Raw genomic sequence first — 19,058 nt, forward strand, 5'->3', positions numbered from 1 at the left:
TAATGTTCACATCAACCATCATGGCATGATTGTTGGTACCAGACGGGCTGATTTGAGTATTTCTGTAACTCTGATCTCCTGGGATTTCACACACAACAGTCTCTAGACTTTACTCCGGAATGGTGCTAAAAATCATCCAGTGAGCGGCAGTTCTGTGGACTGAAATGTCTTGTTGATGAGAGAGGTCAACAGAGAATGGCCAGACTGGTTTGAGCTGACAGAAAGTCTACGGTAACTCAGATAACCACTCTGTATAATTGTGCTGAGAAGAATATAATCTCTGAATGCTATTCTGAGATGCGGGTTGATGCTGATTTGGCGGCACAAGGGGGACCTACACAATATTAGACAGGTGTTTTTAATGTTGTGGCTGATCGGTGTATATGATATGATGCATGAAAGGAAGTTAGATATGGTAGCTGATATTTGTGTTGCTACATTCCGTTTTGGTAATTAAAATATTCACATTTTGGACAAAGACAGTGACAAATTTATTTTCCTCAGTGCAACAGCTCAGGATTTGAACCTAGGTTTCCTCACACATTAAACAAAAACTTTACCACTAGGTCTTTCTTAATTACTAGTTTTTTTCTGTTTTCTTACACAAGGTTTCTGGGTAGTTAAGTTAAATGCTTTTTTTTTTTTTTTTATCATACTGTACCTTGCCTGGGGCAGAGAAAAAGCCCCTGCTGCCCCTCGTGTCTCTGAATTCGCAAAAAATGACCTACATGCACCTCATTAGTGTTTTGTCAAAAAAGTTGTGAGTGACGCAAAACTCACCGCCACGATGATGTTGACATTTCAAATGTGATAAAAGATTCGCATTCCTTACAGGAAATCCCAGCTTGCAAGGTTGTAAAGAATGGTGTCAAAATGTATGGCAAAATGGTTAAGAAGAGAAAATGGCCAGAGGAAAGGGAAACCTGCTGAGCAGCTGAAGCAGAAAGGCTGTTTTGCCTGTAAAAAAACTGCCACCAAAAATCACGCCATGGTCCAAATCACTGAGATCACATTTTTCCCCATTCTGATGGTTGATGTGAACATTAACTGAAGCTCCTGACCCATATCTGCATGACTTTATGCATTTCACTGCTGCCACGTGATTGGCTGATCAGATAATTGCATGAATAATTAGCTGTACAGGTGTACCTAATAAAGTGGTCCATGGGTGTACTTGTATCCATAGAAAAAGATGGTTGTTTTAGTGATCTGACTTGCCTTAAAGGGACTCTGATGGAATGCATTCCTTCTGTGCATCTCGTTTTGTCAAAACAACAGTACAAAAGAATCTTCAGACAGAAGTTACAAGAAGCAAACTTTACTTGCACTAGTATCGTAATACTTGCACACTTACATTACTCAAGTCAGCATAGCACAGTTACACACCAGAGTTAACATGTTTTACATGTTAAATTAAATAAATAAACAAATAAGATAGGGAGCTCATTTTAGTGTCAGTCAAGCAAAATAATTTTCACACATAGTTACAAGAATAAATGTACATTACCTTAACTTTAACAACTCTAGTCCACATTGCACTGTTACAACAATAAATTAAATTGATAATTTACATAAATAGATCAAATAAATACATAAAGCTAGTGAGTTCACTTTAGTGCAACTAAACTATGTAAAACAGAAGAGCTCTTTATAACCTGTAAATAGCTTACAAACAATTAATTATCATATAAAAAAAGCATTAGCAAGAGCATCTCATCAGAACATCAGGATTCCAGAAAATTTAATGGACGTCAGGGTAGACGGCGCATTTAATTTTATGCAAATGAAAATGAAGCTGATATATGTCAAATACATTCAATTGAGCATATTTTTCGTATGTATTAACTGATAATTGCATTGTCTTCATTTCTTAGGTCATGTCTATTTTTTTCTTCTTTCTTTTTCAACCCTGGTCATTTTTGGGTTTTGTCCACTGAATGTTTGACAATAAAGTAGACAACAGTACAGTCCATTGAACAGACTGTACTCAACATTTCATTCACTGTTTGATTAAATATGGCGTCTACCCACAGATCCGTAACAGGTCAGAAATGTTAAGGACACTGTCATGTGTGTGTCCAAATGTTTGTCACAATTTGGTCAAGATAAACAACACAAAATGTAATATTGTGGTTCCTACTGTGGTCCAGTGAATACACAGAAGAAAACAGGGAAGTCCCAATTCAAAAGGTTTTGATTCCAGGTACAAGATGTTTGAGCTTTATTCATAACATAGCAGAGAAAAGGCTTATTGCAGCTCTGCTACTGAAGCACACACTGCTTAACTCACTGCAGTCACATCTCAAATACAGCTCAGAATAGTAATAGAGAAGAAAGGAATCAACAGAGACACAATCTTCTCTGCTTTTGCTTCAACTCCATTGCTTCTTGAGCTTGGTTTGTCTTGCTCCTGGAGTCCCCTTGGTCTCTCTAACACACACACACACACACACACACACGAGAGAGAGAGAGAGAAAATAAGACAAATAATTAATAAAAGCTTAGAATATAGGCTAGTATAGAATCACTGAACTTCACAGTATGTGCTATCATTAGCAAATGCACTCAGACTTTAAAGGGGAAGTGTGGCATTTGTTCACCACTAAATAGAGTACAAGAAACTATGACTGTTTCCAAACAGGTTTCCCCAGCACTCCAACTGCCCCGCCCCTCATCAACAATGATACACAACTAGTCAGTTGGGTTTTTTACTTTATTATTTTGTTTTATAAACTGGAATTTTTTATTCATATATATATATATATAAGTACTGTGCAAAAGTTTTAGGCACTTGGGGAAAATGTTGCATAGTGAGGATGTCTTCAAAACTAATGGCATAAATAGTTTTCATTTATCACTTAATGTCATACAAAGTCCAGTAAACATAAAAAAGCCAAATCAATATTCGGTGTGACCACCTTTGCCTTTAAAACAGCACCAGTTCTCCTAGATACACCTGGACACAGTTTTTCTTGGTTGTTGGCAGACAGGATGTTCAAAGCTTCTTGGAGAATTCGTCACAGTTCTTCTATTTCAGCTGTCTCACTTGCTTCTGTCTCTTTATGTAATCTCAGACTGACTCGATGTTCAGTGGGGGGCTCTGTGGGGGCCATGACATCTGTTGCAGGGCTCCCTGTTCTTCTATTCTAATCTTTTCTATTTGCAAAAGTAATATTTGGGAGTCTAACATTTATATTACCTATTGACACACTAAAGCTGAAGATATAAATAACCATCTTAAGACAAATGTTTTTGTGAAACATCTTAAGTCTTTTGCACAGTACTTATAAATAAATAAAATATATATATAACTTTTCAGATTTTGAGAATATATATATATATATATATATATATATATATATATATATCTTTTTTAATTTGTTATTTGGATTTATTGATTTGTGTGTGTGTTTTGTTTTGTTTTTTCCAGTAACGTTGTTTTGATTTTCGGATTTGTAATTTTAATTTGTGATTATTTTCCCCCATATTTGTTCTTTTGTGTTTTTAGTTCAGTTTATTTTTTTTCTGGATTTGTTATTGTTTTGGAGTTTTTTATTTTGTTTTTAAGATGTTATTTTTCTTACAGATTATTATTTATTTATAAATAAAGTTGTATCGTTTTGTTTAGAGAATTGTGTTATTTTTTGGATTTGGGATTTTATTTTTTTTTTTAAGATTTAGTTTATTTTGGGATTTAATTTTTTTTTTATTTTGTGTTTTCAGTTTCATTGTTCAGTTTTGTTTTATTGTTTTGTTTTTCTGATTTTTCATTTTGTTTTGGGATTTGTTTTCTGTCTTTTACAGATTTATTTTGTTTTGGACTTTATTTTTCTTTCAGGATTTGTTATTTTATTTTCATTTTTGCTTTTACATTTATTTTTTTCTTTTCCCTAATAGAATGTTCGGCTTTTTAGGGTATACAATTTCTTAATAAGCTAATCAGCTTATTACAGGTGGTCACACCCAAAAGTTGATATGTTAGGCTGCTCAAACAGTCAAAAAATATTTTTTAATAGCGGCACACAGCCAAAGTGTTTACAGTCTTCTGGAAGTCAACCTATGGATACTGTATCTCACTTATTGTTATCTCTGCATTAAACTGGGAAAGGAGACAGTATTTTAACGTTTAAATACACACTTCACTTGTACTTCAAATTCACTCCTAAATCACATTAAAGCATAGATATATTGCAGTTTCATCACACCTTTAATTTGTAGCTCTGTGCATTGGTGGTGACCAACATCAGGGATGAAGCAGCAGTATGTCCCAGCATCAGTCTGTCGAAGATTCCCGAGTGAGAGTGAGAAGTTGCCTTTCATATACTCCACAGGGAACGTTGCAGCTCTGCTCTTGAATGCTGAATCCTGCTCCTTTACTGATCCTTTGCCATCTAGTATGTCGTAAACGTTCTTGACGTCTTTGTATCTCCAGTGTGCTGTAATGGCTTGAAGTCGCTTGTTACCAGAATGGCACGGCAAAACTGCAGAACTTCCGATGAAACCCTCAACTGTTTCTTGCAGAGAAACTGACAAAGAGAAATAAGTCAACATGAAACCAGGGAAAATAGTATGTTCAATGAGAAAAACAATGTAGGGCAGGAATTTATTTTATCCATCAAAAATTGATTGGTGTGATGAGGAGGAAGGTGTGGCCGGGCAGTGATGGAGCACGGCCAGCGCTGAATCAGCTGATCAGCGGGAGAGCGAGATAAAGGGGCGGCCGGAGTCACCGGTTCAAGAGAGAGACGCACGTGGCTGCGCTGCACGTTTGTTGATGTTGCTTTTAAGTTTACCATTAAATTTTATGTTTACTGTTCAGCCGGTTCCCGCCACCTTCTTGCCCGTCCTTTATGTGTTACAGTGGTGCCGAAATCCGGGAGGGAGGAGGAATGTGCTGTCGTGGAGTCCTCGTCGCTGCCATTCGCCAGGGGAGCAGCCGCGGCTGTCTGTCTGGGGACTGAGGGGTCGCTGCCGAGAGCCGAGAGCCGGAGGAACCGCGGCCATCTGCTGAGAAAGGGAGGAGTGGTTCCGTCTGCCAGGGGCACATCTGGGAGCCAGCGAGCAAGTTCTTATCTCTCTCTCTGTGTGTGTCCACTCACCCTTTCCTTCTTCCCACGCCTCCCCTCATCTCTCCCCCAGGTTCCCAGGAGGTGGGTGGACCAACAGCTGAAAGAACGGCCGGAAGGGCAGTGCCCCCCCCCCCCCCCCACCCCAGAGATGGCGGGGAGGGGGGAGGAGTGTGACGAGGAGGAGGGCGTGGCCAGGCCAACCACAGCCGGTGCTGAATCAGCTGATCAGCGGGAGAGCGAGATAAGAGATGGCTGGAGACGCTGGAGAGGGAGAGAGAGAGACGCGCATGCGGCCGTGCTGCATGTTTGTTTATGTTGGTTTTAAGTTGAGTTTGATATTAAAACTTTGTTAACTGTTCAGCCAGTCCCACCTCCTCCCTGCCCAACCTTTACATGTTACAATTGAATTATTGGAAAAGTGGTCTCTATACATACGACAGATGGTTGGAGGGGAGGGGTTAAAAATAAGATAGTGATGACATCTTTAGAATAAAATGAACAATGCGCAATAAGGCCAGAAATGTGCATGAAGAAAGTAAAAAGTGTCAAGTTTGAATTCATGCTGACTTTAAAAGTAAATCCATTTTGTGTTGCACAAGCTTCACTTTCAAATACGTTATACATAACTGTATGTGCTTACCTTCATCTATAAACACCATAAGCAAACAGACGAGAGAAGCCCAGATGCTGCAAATACAAAACACAAGAAATTGGTATACAGCAACAATTAAACTAGTAACCCTGTGATAAACCACTAATCCCTTAAAGATATGCCTCAAGGTACTAGTTAATTTTGTTTCTCAGATGCATCTGTTCCAGAGGGGACTGACACACTGTAATAACAGGTACTGTACTGAGGCACAGAAGTCAACACTACATCATTTACAGTGACAGAAGTGGATGATGAAACCTCTGATTAGTGCAATGCATATTTACAAACATTTGTAGAAGTTAGAAAATAACTGGATTTCCATTATATACTATATACACCTAATGAATCTGACATTAATGCAATTCTGTGCTGCTCTGAAAAAACAAAATGACAAAAACATTATTTAACATGTCTAAATCAACTTGAATACAGTTGGTTACATCAACAAAAGCCATTTTAAGAGTTAGATCAGGTAGAAATAGCTCCTTAAGGTAGCTAACAATTGCAGGTTGCCACTTTTACAGTGTGCAACAGGTGTTTATGTGTAGAGACTATATAATATAGGCTATGTAATACACATATAAATTATGTACTGCGCACTATAACAAACTAGATTAGTTTCATTTCATTTTCCATGAACTGAACGTTTGTTTTTGTGTCTCTGGTCTGACAAACATCTACTGTATTAATAGGCTACTATAAATAAACTAACGGGCGAACAGAACCTCATTTTTCAAGACATTAGATTTATACATATCAAGGTATATTTACGGCACCATATGTATGATAAAACGATCAATGTATTGAAAGTAAAAGCGCAGCTAGCAGAAAGGCTTCTGTAGCTAGCTAACTGCGTCTTTGTCCTCTGGCCAAGAGAATAAAGGCGTCTGCTGTTATTTCACGAACATTTCAACAAAACATACCTTCTGACCATGATGTACGTATTTTTAATCATCTAAACGGTTAAATCTGTAGCAGAAATTAATCTGAAATATCAGCTTTTAGTGAAACGGGTGTCACTAATTCCTTTAATACATTATTTGCGTGCCTGCGTGCACACTGCGCATGCGCTTAGAGCTGTTGTAGGTGCGTGTATCAGCGGTCTCGTTTCGAAGGTTGCGTGCTAAGGATGCAGTATACAGAGTACCGAGTGTCCTCCTTGTAGGGGAAACGGAACGTAACATGGTTGCTTTGACAGCACGCCACTCTTTAACAAGCGCTTCGAGTGAGACAGTAACAAAGTCCCCTTTGAAGGGAATGTATGAGGTAAATTTTAGGAGAGTTATAAAGATGTAGAGAGAAAAGAAAATAGATTTTACAGGTGTACTTTTAGTCTAATACTTTATTTTAATTATTTATTAATATAATTATACATATACTCTGCACTCATCTACTGAGGTACTTCAACTTGGGAATTAACATTCCTTGCGTTTGAACATCATATTTACGGGCAAATTGGCGTCATTTTTTTTTTTTTATTTATTTATTTTTTTTAGACATTTCCGTTGAAGCAAAGAATTGTGGGTTGTGAGTGCCCACGAAGGATGCACCTCATGCATTCCCGTGAAAGAAGGTCGCATTCAATGGCTGCATCCTTTCGATACTCGATACGGAGTGTCGAGACAGCCTCGATGACGTATGCGGCTGAGAAATGCGACCTCAGGAGGAGACGTCCTTCCAAACGAGACACAGATAATATATATACAGGTGCATCTCAATAAATTAGAATGTCGTGGAAAAGTTCATTTATTTCAGTAATTCAACTCAAATTGTGAAACTCGTGTATTAAATAAATTCAATGCACACAGACTGAAGTAGTTTAAGTCTTTGGTTCTTTTAATTGTGATGATTTTGGCTCACATTTAACAAAAACCCACCAATTCACCATCTCAAAAAATTAGAATATGGTGACATGCCAATCAGCTAATCAACTCAAAACACCTGCAAAGGTTTCCTGAGCCTTCAAAATGGTCTCTCAGTTTGGTTCACTAGGCTACACAATCATGGGGAAGACTGCTGATCTGACAGTTGTCCAGAAGACAATCATTGACACCCTTCACAAGGAGGGTAAGCCACAAACATTCATTGCCAAAGAAGCTGGCTGTTCACAGAGTGCTGTATCCAAGCATGTTAACAGAAAGTTGAGTGGAAGGAAAAAGTGTGGAAGAAAAAGATGCACAACCAACCGAGAGAACCGCAGCCTTATGATTGTCAAGCAAAATCGATTCAAGAGGCTGGGGTCAAGGCATCAAGAGCCACCACACACAGACATGTCAAGGAATTTGGCTACAGTTGTTGTATTCCTCTTGTTAAGCCACTCCTGAACCACAGACAACGTCAGAGGCGTCTTACCTGGGCTAAGGAGAAGAAGAACTGGACTGTTGCCCAGTGGTCCAAAGTCCTCTTTTCAGATGAGAGCAAGTTTTGTATTTCATTTGGAAACCAAGGTCCTAGAGTCTGGAGGAAGGGTGGAGAAGCTCATAGCCCAAGTTGCTTGAAGTCCAGTGTTAAGTTTCCACAGTCTGTGATGATTTGGGGTGCAATGTCATCTGCTGGTGTTGGTCCATTGTGTTTTTTGAAAACCAAAGTCACTGCACCCGTTTACCAAGAAATTTTGGAGCACTTCATGCTTCCTTTTGCTGACCAGCTTTTTAAAGATGCTGATTTCATTTTCCAGCAGCATTTGGCACCTGCCCACACTGCCAAAAGCACCAAAAGTTGGTTAAATGACCATGGTGTTGGTGTGCTTGACTGGCCAGCAAACTCACCAGACCTGAACCCCATAGAGAATCTATGGGGTATTGTCAAGAGGACAATGAGAAACAAGAGACCAAAAAATGCAGATGAGCTGAAGGCCACTGTCAAAGAAACCTGGGCTTCCATACCACCTCAGCAGTGCCACAAACTGATCACCTCCATGCCACGCCGAATTGAGGCAGTAATTAAAGCAAAAGGAGCCCCTACCAAGTATTGTGTACATATACAGTAAATGAACATACTTTCCAGAAGGCCAACAATTCACTAAAAATGTTTTTTTTTATTGGTCTTATGATGTATTCTAATTTTTTGAGATAGTGAATTGGTGGGTTTTTGTTAAATGTGAGCCAAAATCATCACAATTAAAAGAACCAAAGACTTAAACTACTTCAGTCTGTGTGCATTGAATTTATTTAATACACGAGTTTCACAATTTGAGTTGAATTACTGAAATAAATGAACTTTTCCACGACATTCTAATTTATTGAGATGCACCTGTATATGCACTGCGTGCCCAGTTATTAGGCAAATTGTATTCCTCAGGATTAATTTTATTGTTGAACAAACACAATGCTCTCAGTTAATCCAAAATTATATTGAACCTCAAACCTGAATGTTTAACAAAGGAAAAGTGAGTTTTGTCTTTCTCAGGGGGATATATAAGTGTGCACAATTTTTAGGCAACTAAATTACAAAAATAATTTCTCCCAACTCAATTGTTTATTCTCAATTTTTAGAGTGGGTGCAACAAATAAGTAACACAAAATGACAATTAAATAACATTTTTGGCCTTTCAAAAATATTCAGTGACCAATATAGCCACCCTTCTTTTCAGTAACTGCCATGAGCCCTCCATCCATGGAGTCTGTCAGTTTCTTGATCTGTTCAAGATCAATTTTCACTGAAGCAGCAACCACAACCTCCCAAATGCTGTGCAAAGAGGCGTATTGTCTTCCCTCACGTTTGAGAAGGGCCCACAAGTTCTCAGTAGGACTTAAGTCAGGTGAGGAAGGGGGCCAAGTCATTATTTGGGCATCTTTGAGGCCCTTGCTGGCTAGCCAAGCAGTGGAGTACTTGGATGCATGTGATGAAGCACTGTCCTGCATAAAGATCGTGGCCTTCTTGAATGCTGAGGACTTCTTCCTGTACCACTGCTTGAAGAAAGTACTTTCCAGAAACTGGCAGTAGGTTTGAGAGTTGAGTTTCAGTCCATCTTCAACTCGAAACGGTCCAACTACCTCATCCTTAATGATAACAGCCCATACCAGTACCCCTCCTCCACCTTGCTGGCACCTGACTCGAAGTGGTGCCCTGTGTCCATTAGTGATCCAGCCACGGGCCCATCCATCTGGTCCATCAAGAGTCACTCTCATTTCATCTGTCCATAAAACCTTTGAAAAATCTGTCTTCATGCATTTCTTTGCCCAATCTTGATGCTTCATCTTGTGAATCTTATTCAGTGGTGGTCGTGTTTCAGCCTTCTTGACCTTGGCCATGTCTCTGAGCACTTGACACCTTGTACTTCTGGACACTCCAGGTAGGTTGCAGTTCTGGAATATGGTGGCACTGAAGGATAATGGGTTCCTGGTAGCTTCACGTTTAATTCTTCTCAAGTCTTTTGCAGTTAATTTGCGCCTTTTCTTCTCCATGTGTTTTTTGCGCCCCAGTTGATTATTCGCAACAAAACGTTTGATTGTCCGGTGGTCACGCCTCAATAGTTTATCTATTTCAAGAGTGTTGCATCCGTCTGAAAGGCATTTTACAATATTTGACTTTTTAGTGTCAGTTAAATCTCTTTTTTGGCTCATTTTACCTGAGGTAATGAAGTTGCCTAATAATTATGCACACCTTGATATAAGGTGTTAGTCACTTTCGCCACACCCTCCCTCATTACACAAATACATACCACCTGAAAATGATTGAATACAATAAGCATTCAAGTTTATATGGTTTGGAGTTGGAAAATGTGCATGAAAATAATGATAAGATCAGAATACTCACTTGCCTAATAATTAGGCACGCAGTGTGTGTGTATATATATATATATATATATATATATATATATATATATATATATAGCTGTATATAAATTATTTATAAATTGTGTAAAAAATATTTTGAGTTATAAATACATATTATATATCAAATGGGTAAGTGATCTGTACAGCAAAACAATCATAGTGAGAAAAAAAAAAACAACAAAAAAAAACATGTATGTAGGTCCTCTCTTTATTGCAAACATTATAAACAGAACAGTTAGTTATTAGAACAAATTTAAGAAACATTTCAGTAAAATAACAATGGCTTAATGTTCCTAAGACTGTTTGATTCAAATTGCTCCATAGTGACCATAAAAAACAAAGCACCTGGCTTAGTACTTCAGGGCTAATATTTTGCTTATCAAATCACTGGATATGCACCAACATGCTTGATTTGTAATTTTGTACCTTAATAAATCTGCTTAGACAGTAAACCACAAATGTAAGAAATTTACTTTGGACAGCAATTAAAACACTTTTTTTTTTTTTTTTTTTTTTTTTTTTGTATAAAACATTCTTACCTCTTTTCCCATGTGCTTCTTCTTTTCACAGCCAGAGAGAAATGAAGGATACTTCCTGTTTAAAAGGCCACACGACAAAAATATGTTACTCAGAGACGGGGTGGGTCAACTTACCCACAGGATCATCTTGCCACACTTTGCATGCAACACAAAAATGACACATCCAAGGTTGAATGTAGATTATTTCAGTATTATTTGAATTTTTTTAATGCAATATGTCTTTAGAGTCATTTTAGCTGATGGTGGTTCCCTAAAATGGGCCAGCAACTAAATAGTCTTTTTCATCAAATAACTGGATTATTTAGCAAATTTCTGATTTTATTTCTTCAGAAAGAATCAAAATATAATTCATGAGACCTTAAATTAAAGGTGCACTCAGTATTTTTTTACGCATGTTGTCTTGGACTTAGACTGACACCTAGTGGTGTGGATGCAGCATAACACAAACAATATTTTTCAGTTACAGATGCCATTGCAGACATGTACTATTCACAGTAAGCCATGACTAATTTATTTCATGAGTGAAAGTGTCCAATAACAGGGCAGTTACTAAGATAAAGCGAGTAGTATTCGGCTGGCCATGTGATCCAAATATGGCCGCCCCCATAAGGGGACCCTCTCCATCTAGAATAAAACAGCTTTTATTAGGTTACTGATATGACTGAGGTCTTCATCTCATGTGAGTGCTCATGATTCTATACCCATGTTTCAAAATGACTATTCATTTATTTAGGAGCAAACCGTTTGCCATGAGGGAAAAAAAAAATACTGAATGCACCTTTTAAAATGGATGTGTTCATTCTCATGCATTCACGCACTTAAATGTAAAACCGCTAGAGGCGCTACAACGGACTTGATTATTTACATGCTGCAACAGTCTGCAGCAGAAGAAGAGAATGAGGGAAGACGTTTGTCACATAAACAGAGATGCTCACTTCAAATTGCACTTATTGATAGTCTGCTGAACAGATTGATTTATCTGTGCCTTTACCCGTTCAGAGCCAATGCCTGATACTTATTAAGCGAGTCTCAGACTGGTGTGCGCTGTATGTCGTTTATGAGGCTTATAAGACAAACAGCAGGTGAGATTTGTGATGTTCATGTTCCTAGAGTGCAACAGACAATAATGATTAAACATTCCGACATTAAGAGATCTGACTGATAGCTGTGCAAATGAAGAAATCTGGAGGAATTATAAGAGTTATTTTGATAATAGGTTATAGCTCATGCATGTTGTTTATGCATTTATCTGACTTATTGCGTATAGGCTAGTACTGTATGTTAGACATCAGTGATTGTAGTAATTATGATTGTCATAAACATTTAAACAGTCTTCGAAATCACAGACCCATATAGCTAGATTAAATATGGATGCCCAATTTAACTGTACTGAGATATTCTGATGTGTTACACACAGTTTGGCCAATCTAATCTATAAGTCTGTTCTAAATAAGTATGTTTAGAGATATTAGTTCATTTTCAGTGGTGCAAATGTGCAAACTCAAAATCCTTGTTGGGGTGTGAATGTGCCTTGTTGAGAATCACTAATTGGGTCATTCTGTGTCAACTCAACCAGAGGTCCCCAGCTCAAAATTTTGATTTTGATATTTTTTTATTATTATTATTATTATTTTATTTTTTTTTTCCTGGTGAAAGAAATACATAAATTAAGATGAAACCCAAAATATTAAATGCCATTGATGAATATTTACTGAGTAATCCACTATTTTGTAGAGGGGGTCAAAATGTCAATTTTCACCTATGGTTTTGGAGCAAAACCACAGATCAAAAAAATAAACTTAGAAAGGTGGCAGCATCATGATTTTATTTTTACACAGAGATTGGTAGGTCTGTTACTGAAATCAGTTGACTTTAGCAATCGTTGTTGTATTATATGCCAATGGTGACAGTTCAAAAATGGGAAAAAAGCACTTTTTGTGTTCTTTTTCCAAAGTTGGCATGCCTGTAACTCAAGAAGTATTAAAGATATCTTAATATCCTTTTAGATTCTGGTTCAGAACAAACGTTTTTTCCTGGTATCTTCATTTATAAAGCCCTATATGGTTCACTCCCAGAGATATGGGGATCTCAATGTGGCTCCATGTGCAAATTGTTGAATTTTACCCATTTTCAATGGTCAAAAACTAAATGTGGGTCATTTTATATAAAACTAATACTTCTTGTATTTAAAGAGGAATGTCTGAAGAACAAATAATGCTAAAACTAGAAATGTACCTTTATTTATTCAACTTGACCATTTCAGTGTATTTTTGGCATTCAGACATTGTTAAAAATTGGCATGTACTATTCAGTTGTTTTGATAGAGGGAAACAAGATACAGTTCTAGTTTCAACATTATTTGTACTTCAGACATTCCTCTTTAAAAGACAGACACTATCAGCTGTATGCAAAGTGACCCACATTTGGTTTTCTACCATTGAAAATGGGTAAAATTTTACAGTTTATACATGGAGCCACATTCAGCTCCCTATATCTCTGGGAATTAACCATATAGGGCCTTAAAAATGAGCACATGTATAGAAAAGATTGTTCTGAACCAGAATCTAAAAGGATATTAAGATATCTTTAATACTTCTTGAGTTACAGGCATGCCGACTTTGGAAAAAGAACACAAAAAGTGCTTTTTCCCATTTTTGAACTGTCACCATTGGCATATAATACAACAACGATTGCTAAAGTCAACTGATTTCAGTAACAGACCTACCAATCTCTGTGTAAAAATAAAATCATGATGCTGCCACCTTTCTAAGTTTATTTTTTTGATCTGTGGTTTTGCTCCAAAATCATAGGTGAAAATTGGCATTTTGACCCCCTCTACAAAATAGTATTCATCCATGGCATTTAAAATTTTGACTTTCATCTTCATTTATGTATTTCTTTCACCAGAAAAACAATTATCTGAATCAAAATTTTGAGCTGGTGACCTCTGGTTGAGTTGACACAGAATGACCCAGCTGCATTATTTCATATATATTCAGCTGTCTATGTGTCTCTAAAACACACGATAACGTAAAAGTGAAGGATCCTTAATGTTGCTTATAAATTTTACGTCATAATGTTTCTTTGTTTTAATTTTTTTTCAAAATCCTAAAACTCTGTTTATTTACAGCCAAAATTTTGAGTCCCAGATTTTTTTATTTGGTCTCAAACTTTTGAACGCCACTGTTTCATTTATTTTTATTATTTTTTTTCAAAAATACACACGTGTGCTATAGTATGAGGTCGATTTATCCTCGACATGTGATCTTCCTTGTGAAAAACTGGACCGGTAATAAATATTTATGTTAATTTATTTGTTTTAGATGGCAGTCCCATTCAGAATCCCAAAGAAGAAGCAGCCGTCAGATTCATGCAGTCTTGATATGCAGTCTCCTCTGTCTCGACAACTGCTCACAGAAGGTAAAAGGCTGCAGATTATCCGTTATGTCCATAAAACCTGTTTAATACACCTCTATAGTCCATTAGACTTTTTTTATCCATCCATTCACAGACACAATGGGGTTCTTTAACTCTTAATGGAAGAACGGCTCATAAATCCAGTTCGAGCAATGGAAATATGGTGTCAAAACACAGCCAAAGGGGTGAAACCATAAGGTATGACTTCAGTTGTTATTGTAAGTGGACCTACACTATTCTGTGTCAGATAGTTGTATTTCTAAGCTTTGACAATAGCATTACCTGCTTTGAAGGCTGGTTTTAAAACCACCTCTAGATGGAGCTATTTAATCAGGTTGTAATGAGTGGCTCTCGCTAAGGCAAGCATCACTATTACTATTGCTCATACTTAATGTTTGGGATTTGAGAAGAGAAGAGGTGCTAATACTTTTCTAAGCAATCAGACTTGCCATTGTTTCTTGTCAGATGATAAAATTGATGAAAACATCCCATAGACTTGCATTGAAGGAGTGACTACAGCAATATCCAAGGACCAGAATATGATAGAGACTTAGTTCTCTTAGGATAGCTTTAGTATGGCCTTATGGGTTTACCTATGTAGACACTAATGTGTGAAAACGAATGGATGTGTTCTGCAATTCAAACACATTTGTTGACATCAGCCAGTTATGACAAACATTTCCAATTCAGCCACAGTGCTATAAATCATTAATGATTACATTATCACACATTATATTTTAATTAGTGTCATATTTCCATTGCAGACCCATCAAACCTCCAGAGTCATCCCGATATCGCAGTGGTGACAGACGGGATCGTTCACCTGACTCATGCACGCCAATCCGCGTCACACGTACCTGCTCAGACAACACTCTGAGAGGAGCCATACATGAAAAAATAAGCTTTAAACTGAAAAAACAGCCGATAAAAATCAGCCCTGTTAGGATGAATGGGACGCCCAACAAAGCATCTGAGATGCCTGGCTCAAGGGTCCAATGTCAAACTCCAACCATAGGGAGAGAATTCACTGGAAATAACAGGTAAGGTACTGAAGAGAAAATAAGTTATACAAAACAATTGTAATATAGTAAGATCTAGTTTTATAACATGTATGCGCACGCGTGTGTGTGTGTTTCAGACACTCTTTTCCATGATGAGAACAAAAAGGAAACTTATGAAAGCCCCTATTTCAAGATCTAAAGGGGTAAATTCATGCAAGATCTGTATTGCTGTGCATAAAGCGCAACAGCGCCTGTCCACTTTTTTAGCTGTCTGGGTTCCGGAAGAACTTTTTACATTAAAGGTGCAGTATGTAACAATTTTCATGTAATATTCGCCTTTTTTTTTTTTTTTTTTGCCAAAGTGTAAACGACTTGTAACGCAACTTAAAAAAATGAGCCCTTCCCGGACTTCCTAGTTTGCCTATTAAAGCCTGTAGACTGATTTTCATGTGAAGGGAGTGGGTCCCTTTAGCCGGGAAAATCCAAATGATGTGATCTTTATGCACGCTCCTGAGAGCCTTGCCTCAGACAGTAGCTTCTCTTCCGCCATTCAACAGCGACAGCAAACTGCAACACTAGGTAATGTTATCTTAGAGATGGAATCCAGCAAACGTGCGGCTCCCAGCACAACACCAACTCCTATACAAACTCAGAGTAAGCCAAAAAAAAAAAACATTTATCTACTGAATCCCATCTGGCTAAGCGGGAACGTGATTGTGGTAGAGCGAAAACTAGAGTGAACATTGGCAGGGCATTTGATTCCTGAAGGGACCTTCATTCGGTTTTGGGGATCAAAACCCACCCTGAATTGCCGTTCTTCTTATTGGACAGGTAAACTTACATAACTGCAAAGCATGTGAAATATAGTGCCATAAGGATTGATCTGTGTCATTTTAGCTAACTTGATCTTGCCTGCACAGTAACTATCATAAACAATGTTAATCTGTAATTATTCAGCAAGGTAAACTACAATAACACATGAAATGAATGCTTGCCAATGTTCAAGATAACGCAAAAAGCTCCATTCATTAGTGTAATGTAACTTGTTTAAACAGAAAATATATATAATATATAAATATTTAAAAATACATACATTCTGTTATTATAAAACAATAGCGCATCGATATATCAAAATGACAGTTGTGATGGAATCACATCAATTCTGAATTGTGTCAACATATTTATAATGTACAGTCTATTTTATAAACAGCTATAGTCATCATCCACCAGATTAAGCTAACAGCTAGTAATAAAGCTAGCTAGCTAGCTAACGCTGACATAGGCTATCGTATAAATGCAGTCAATGTATCATGCAAAGAAAAGTGATTACTTCAAACTACAGTCTCGAATAGTCAGACCTATATCCACACTTTGTTTTAGCCCTGTTCCATTACTGGAGACTCAAATATAATATGCAGTCTCAAAGTTTGTAGTAAAACAATCATAACTGTGTAATTTTAATTATGCTACCTCATCTGTCAGCATGATACCGGTGAATCACGTTCAGTCTCTTTGTACGTTACGTCATTGTTTTGGTCAGTGCTCGCTCGCTCGCGTCCCTACGGAGTGTGTGCACGAGCACGAGCACAAGCAACAGGTTGCTGGCTGCAGTTCACTTAATGGCCACAGGTGTTATTAATAACAAGGGTTTTTGAATCTTACAACCTGCACCTTTAATTTTTTCTATAGGCTTTTCACAAAAGAGTTGTAAGCCATGAACAAAACCAACTCGCTCCAAGATGAATCACAACATTTCAAAACAGCTTTGATTTGAAAAAAAAAAACACTTTTTTGAAAATTGGATAAAAAAAAAAAAACAAAGGTACAAGAAAGTGTACTTACCTTGTCTTTCACGAGGGCACAAACTACTATCCCATGAAGCATTGCGAATGTCATAACTGAATAAAAAACTATGGGAATAAATAAAACTATTGATATTAAGTTGTTGATTTATAAGTAAAGAAACAATATATTTTATGTTTACTGCAAAATATTCAGATATGTATACAAATATATATGCAGTTTGAGTGTTGGAAGACTGACTTGATTGTGTCATTCACAGTCTCCAAATGGGGGCGGAATATCCAAAAGGGGGTTGCGCCTACTCCAAAAGGGCGTGTTACTTCCACAGACTGTTAGGGTTAGGGAAAGTGTTGGGTTAGGGGCTCCCTATGTCTTTGCTGGTGGATCGGAGCTCTCGCCCCTTTTTGGAGCTCAACCTGCAGCTACTGTATATCCTTCTCTCTTTTCTACTGCCAAACCAAGCAGCTTCCTATTGGTTAACACTGCAAATTTGCATGTCCAAGTTCGCCAAACTTGAACCCCATGCAAAATTAGTGTAGGGTAATATCTTTCCCACTTGAAATCCACCAGGAGAAATTCTGCGGATTTCCAATTGTATTCTGGAAATTTGCAGTGCCGCGTCCACACTAATACACTTTAGTTTAAATAACGCATTAATTTCACAACTTTTATACCCACCGACACTACAACAGTGTTTTCCATCACCAAAAAAGGAATGTTTCAAAATGGTTCTTCATAACCACATATGTTGGAAAACAATGACGTTAATAAACTGAAAACGGATTAGTGTGAATGTGGCCTTAGTGATCAGACTTACGATTTTCATGTTTGCTTGGACAATAAAAAAGGTGAACAAAAATTCAATAGACTTATTTTGAAGGAGAAACCCGAGCCATATCTAGGGATCAGAATATCGTAAACCATTCTTCCATCTTTTTAGGTAAATTTTGGGATATGTTATAAAAAATGCTGAATGAATAAATGTTTTATTCGATAAGACGACATGCCCACAAAAACTATGATGGAAACACATTTACCTAATATATTCCTATAGAATTTTATATACGCATGTACACTCAATGAGCACTTTATTAGGAACACCTGTACACCTACCTATTCATGTGATTATCTAATCAGCCAATCGTGTGCAATGTGCAATGCATAAAATCAGGCAGATACAGGTCAGGAGCTTCAGTTAATGATCACATCAACCATCAGAATGGGGAAATATGTGATCTCATTGATTTCGACCGTGGCATGATTGTTGGTGCCAGACAGGCTGGTTTGAGTATTTTGTTGATCTCCTGGGATTTTCGTGCACAACAGTCTCTAGAGTTTACACAGAATTGTGCAAAAAACAAAAAACATCCAGTGAGCGGCAGTTCTGCAGAAGGAAACGCCTTGTTGATGAGAGAGGTCAACAGAGAATTGCCAGACTGGTTCAAACTGACAAAGTCTACGGTAACTCAGATAACCACTCTGTATAATTGTAGTGAGCAGAATAGCATCTCAGAATGCACAACATGTCGAACGTTAAGGCTGGTGGGCTACAACAGCAAAAAACCATGTCAGGCACTTTATTAGGACCATAGTGTAACTAATGAAGTGCTCAGTGAGTGTAGGTGTGCTTCAAAAAAGTTATGTCACTCTGCCTCAACAAGCCATGTGAATCCATAATTCGCTCAGAGAATATCATCAATATTTAGGGCCCAAGCACTGAAAGTGCAGAGGCCCTATTGTTCTTCTAAAGATTATTATTATTAGGGCCCAAGCGCTGAAAGTGTGGAGGCCATATTGTT

At 37.6% G+C, this 19,058-nt stretch overlaps 1 protein-coding gene and 1 pseudogene across 1 annotated transcript; one reads left to right on the top strand and one right to left on the bottom strand.

Annotated features, from left to right (window-relative positions):
- Positions 1 to 1,302: 1,302 nt before the first annotated feature.
- Positions 1,303 to 6,831, bottom strand: si:dkey-222p3.1 (uncharacterized protein LOC100007529 homolog). The gene is made up of 4 exons (XM_051693617.1): positions 6,645 to 6,831; positions 5,710 to 5,756; positions 4,206 to 4,526; positions 1,303 to 2,430 (listed from the first exon to the last, which is right to left on the bottom strand). Exons 1-4 carry the CDS (start codon positions 6,674 to 6,676, stop codon positions 2,303 to 2,305), a joined length of 528 nt encoding a protein of 175 aa, XP_051549577.1. The 5' UTR covers positions 6,677 to 6,831; the 3' UTR covers positions 1,303 to 2,302.
- Positions 6,832 to 11,794: 4,963 nt separating this feature from the next.
- The window catches only part of LOC127438099 (sentrin-specific protease 7-like), a 57,856-nt pseudogene continuing 50,592 nt past the window's right edge, over positions 11,795 to 19,058 (top strand).

This window comes from Myxocyprinus asiaticus, chromosome 49, assembly GCF_019703515.2.
Source record: "Myxocyprinus asiaticus isolate MX2 ecotype Aquarium Trade chromosome 49, UBuf_Myxa_2, whole genome shotgun sequence".
In the NCBI taxonomy this organism is placed as follows: domain Eukaryota; kingdom Metazoa; phylum Chordata; class Actinopteri; order Cypriniformes; family Catostomidae; genus Myxocyprinus; species Myxocyprinus asiaticus.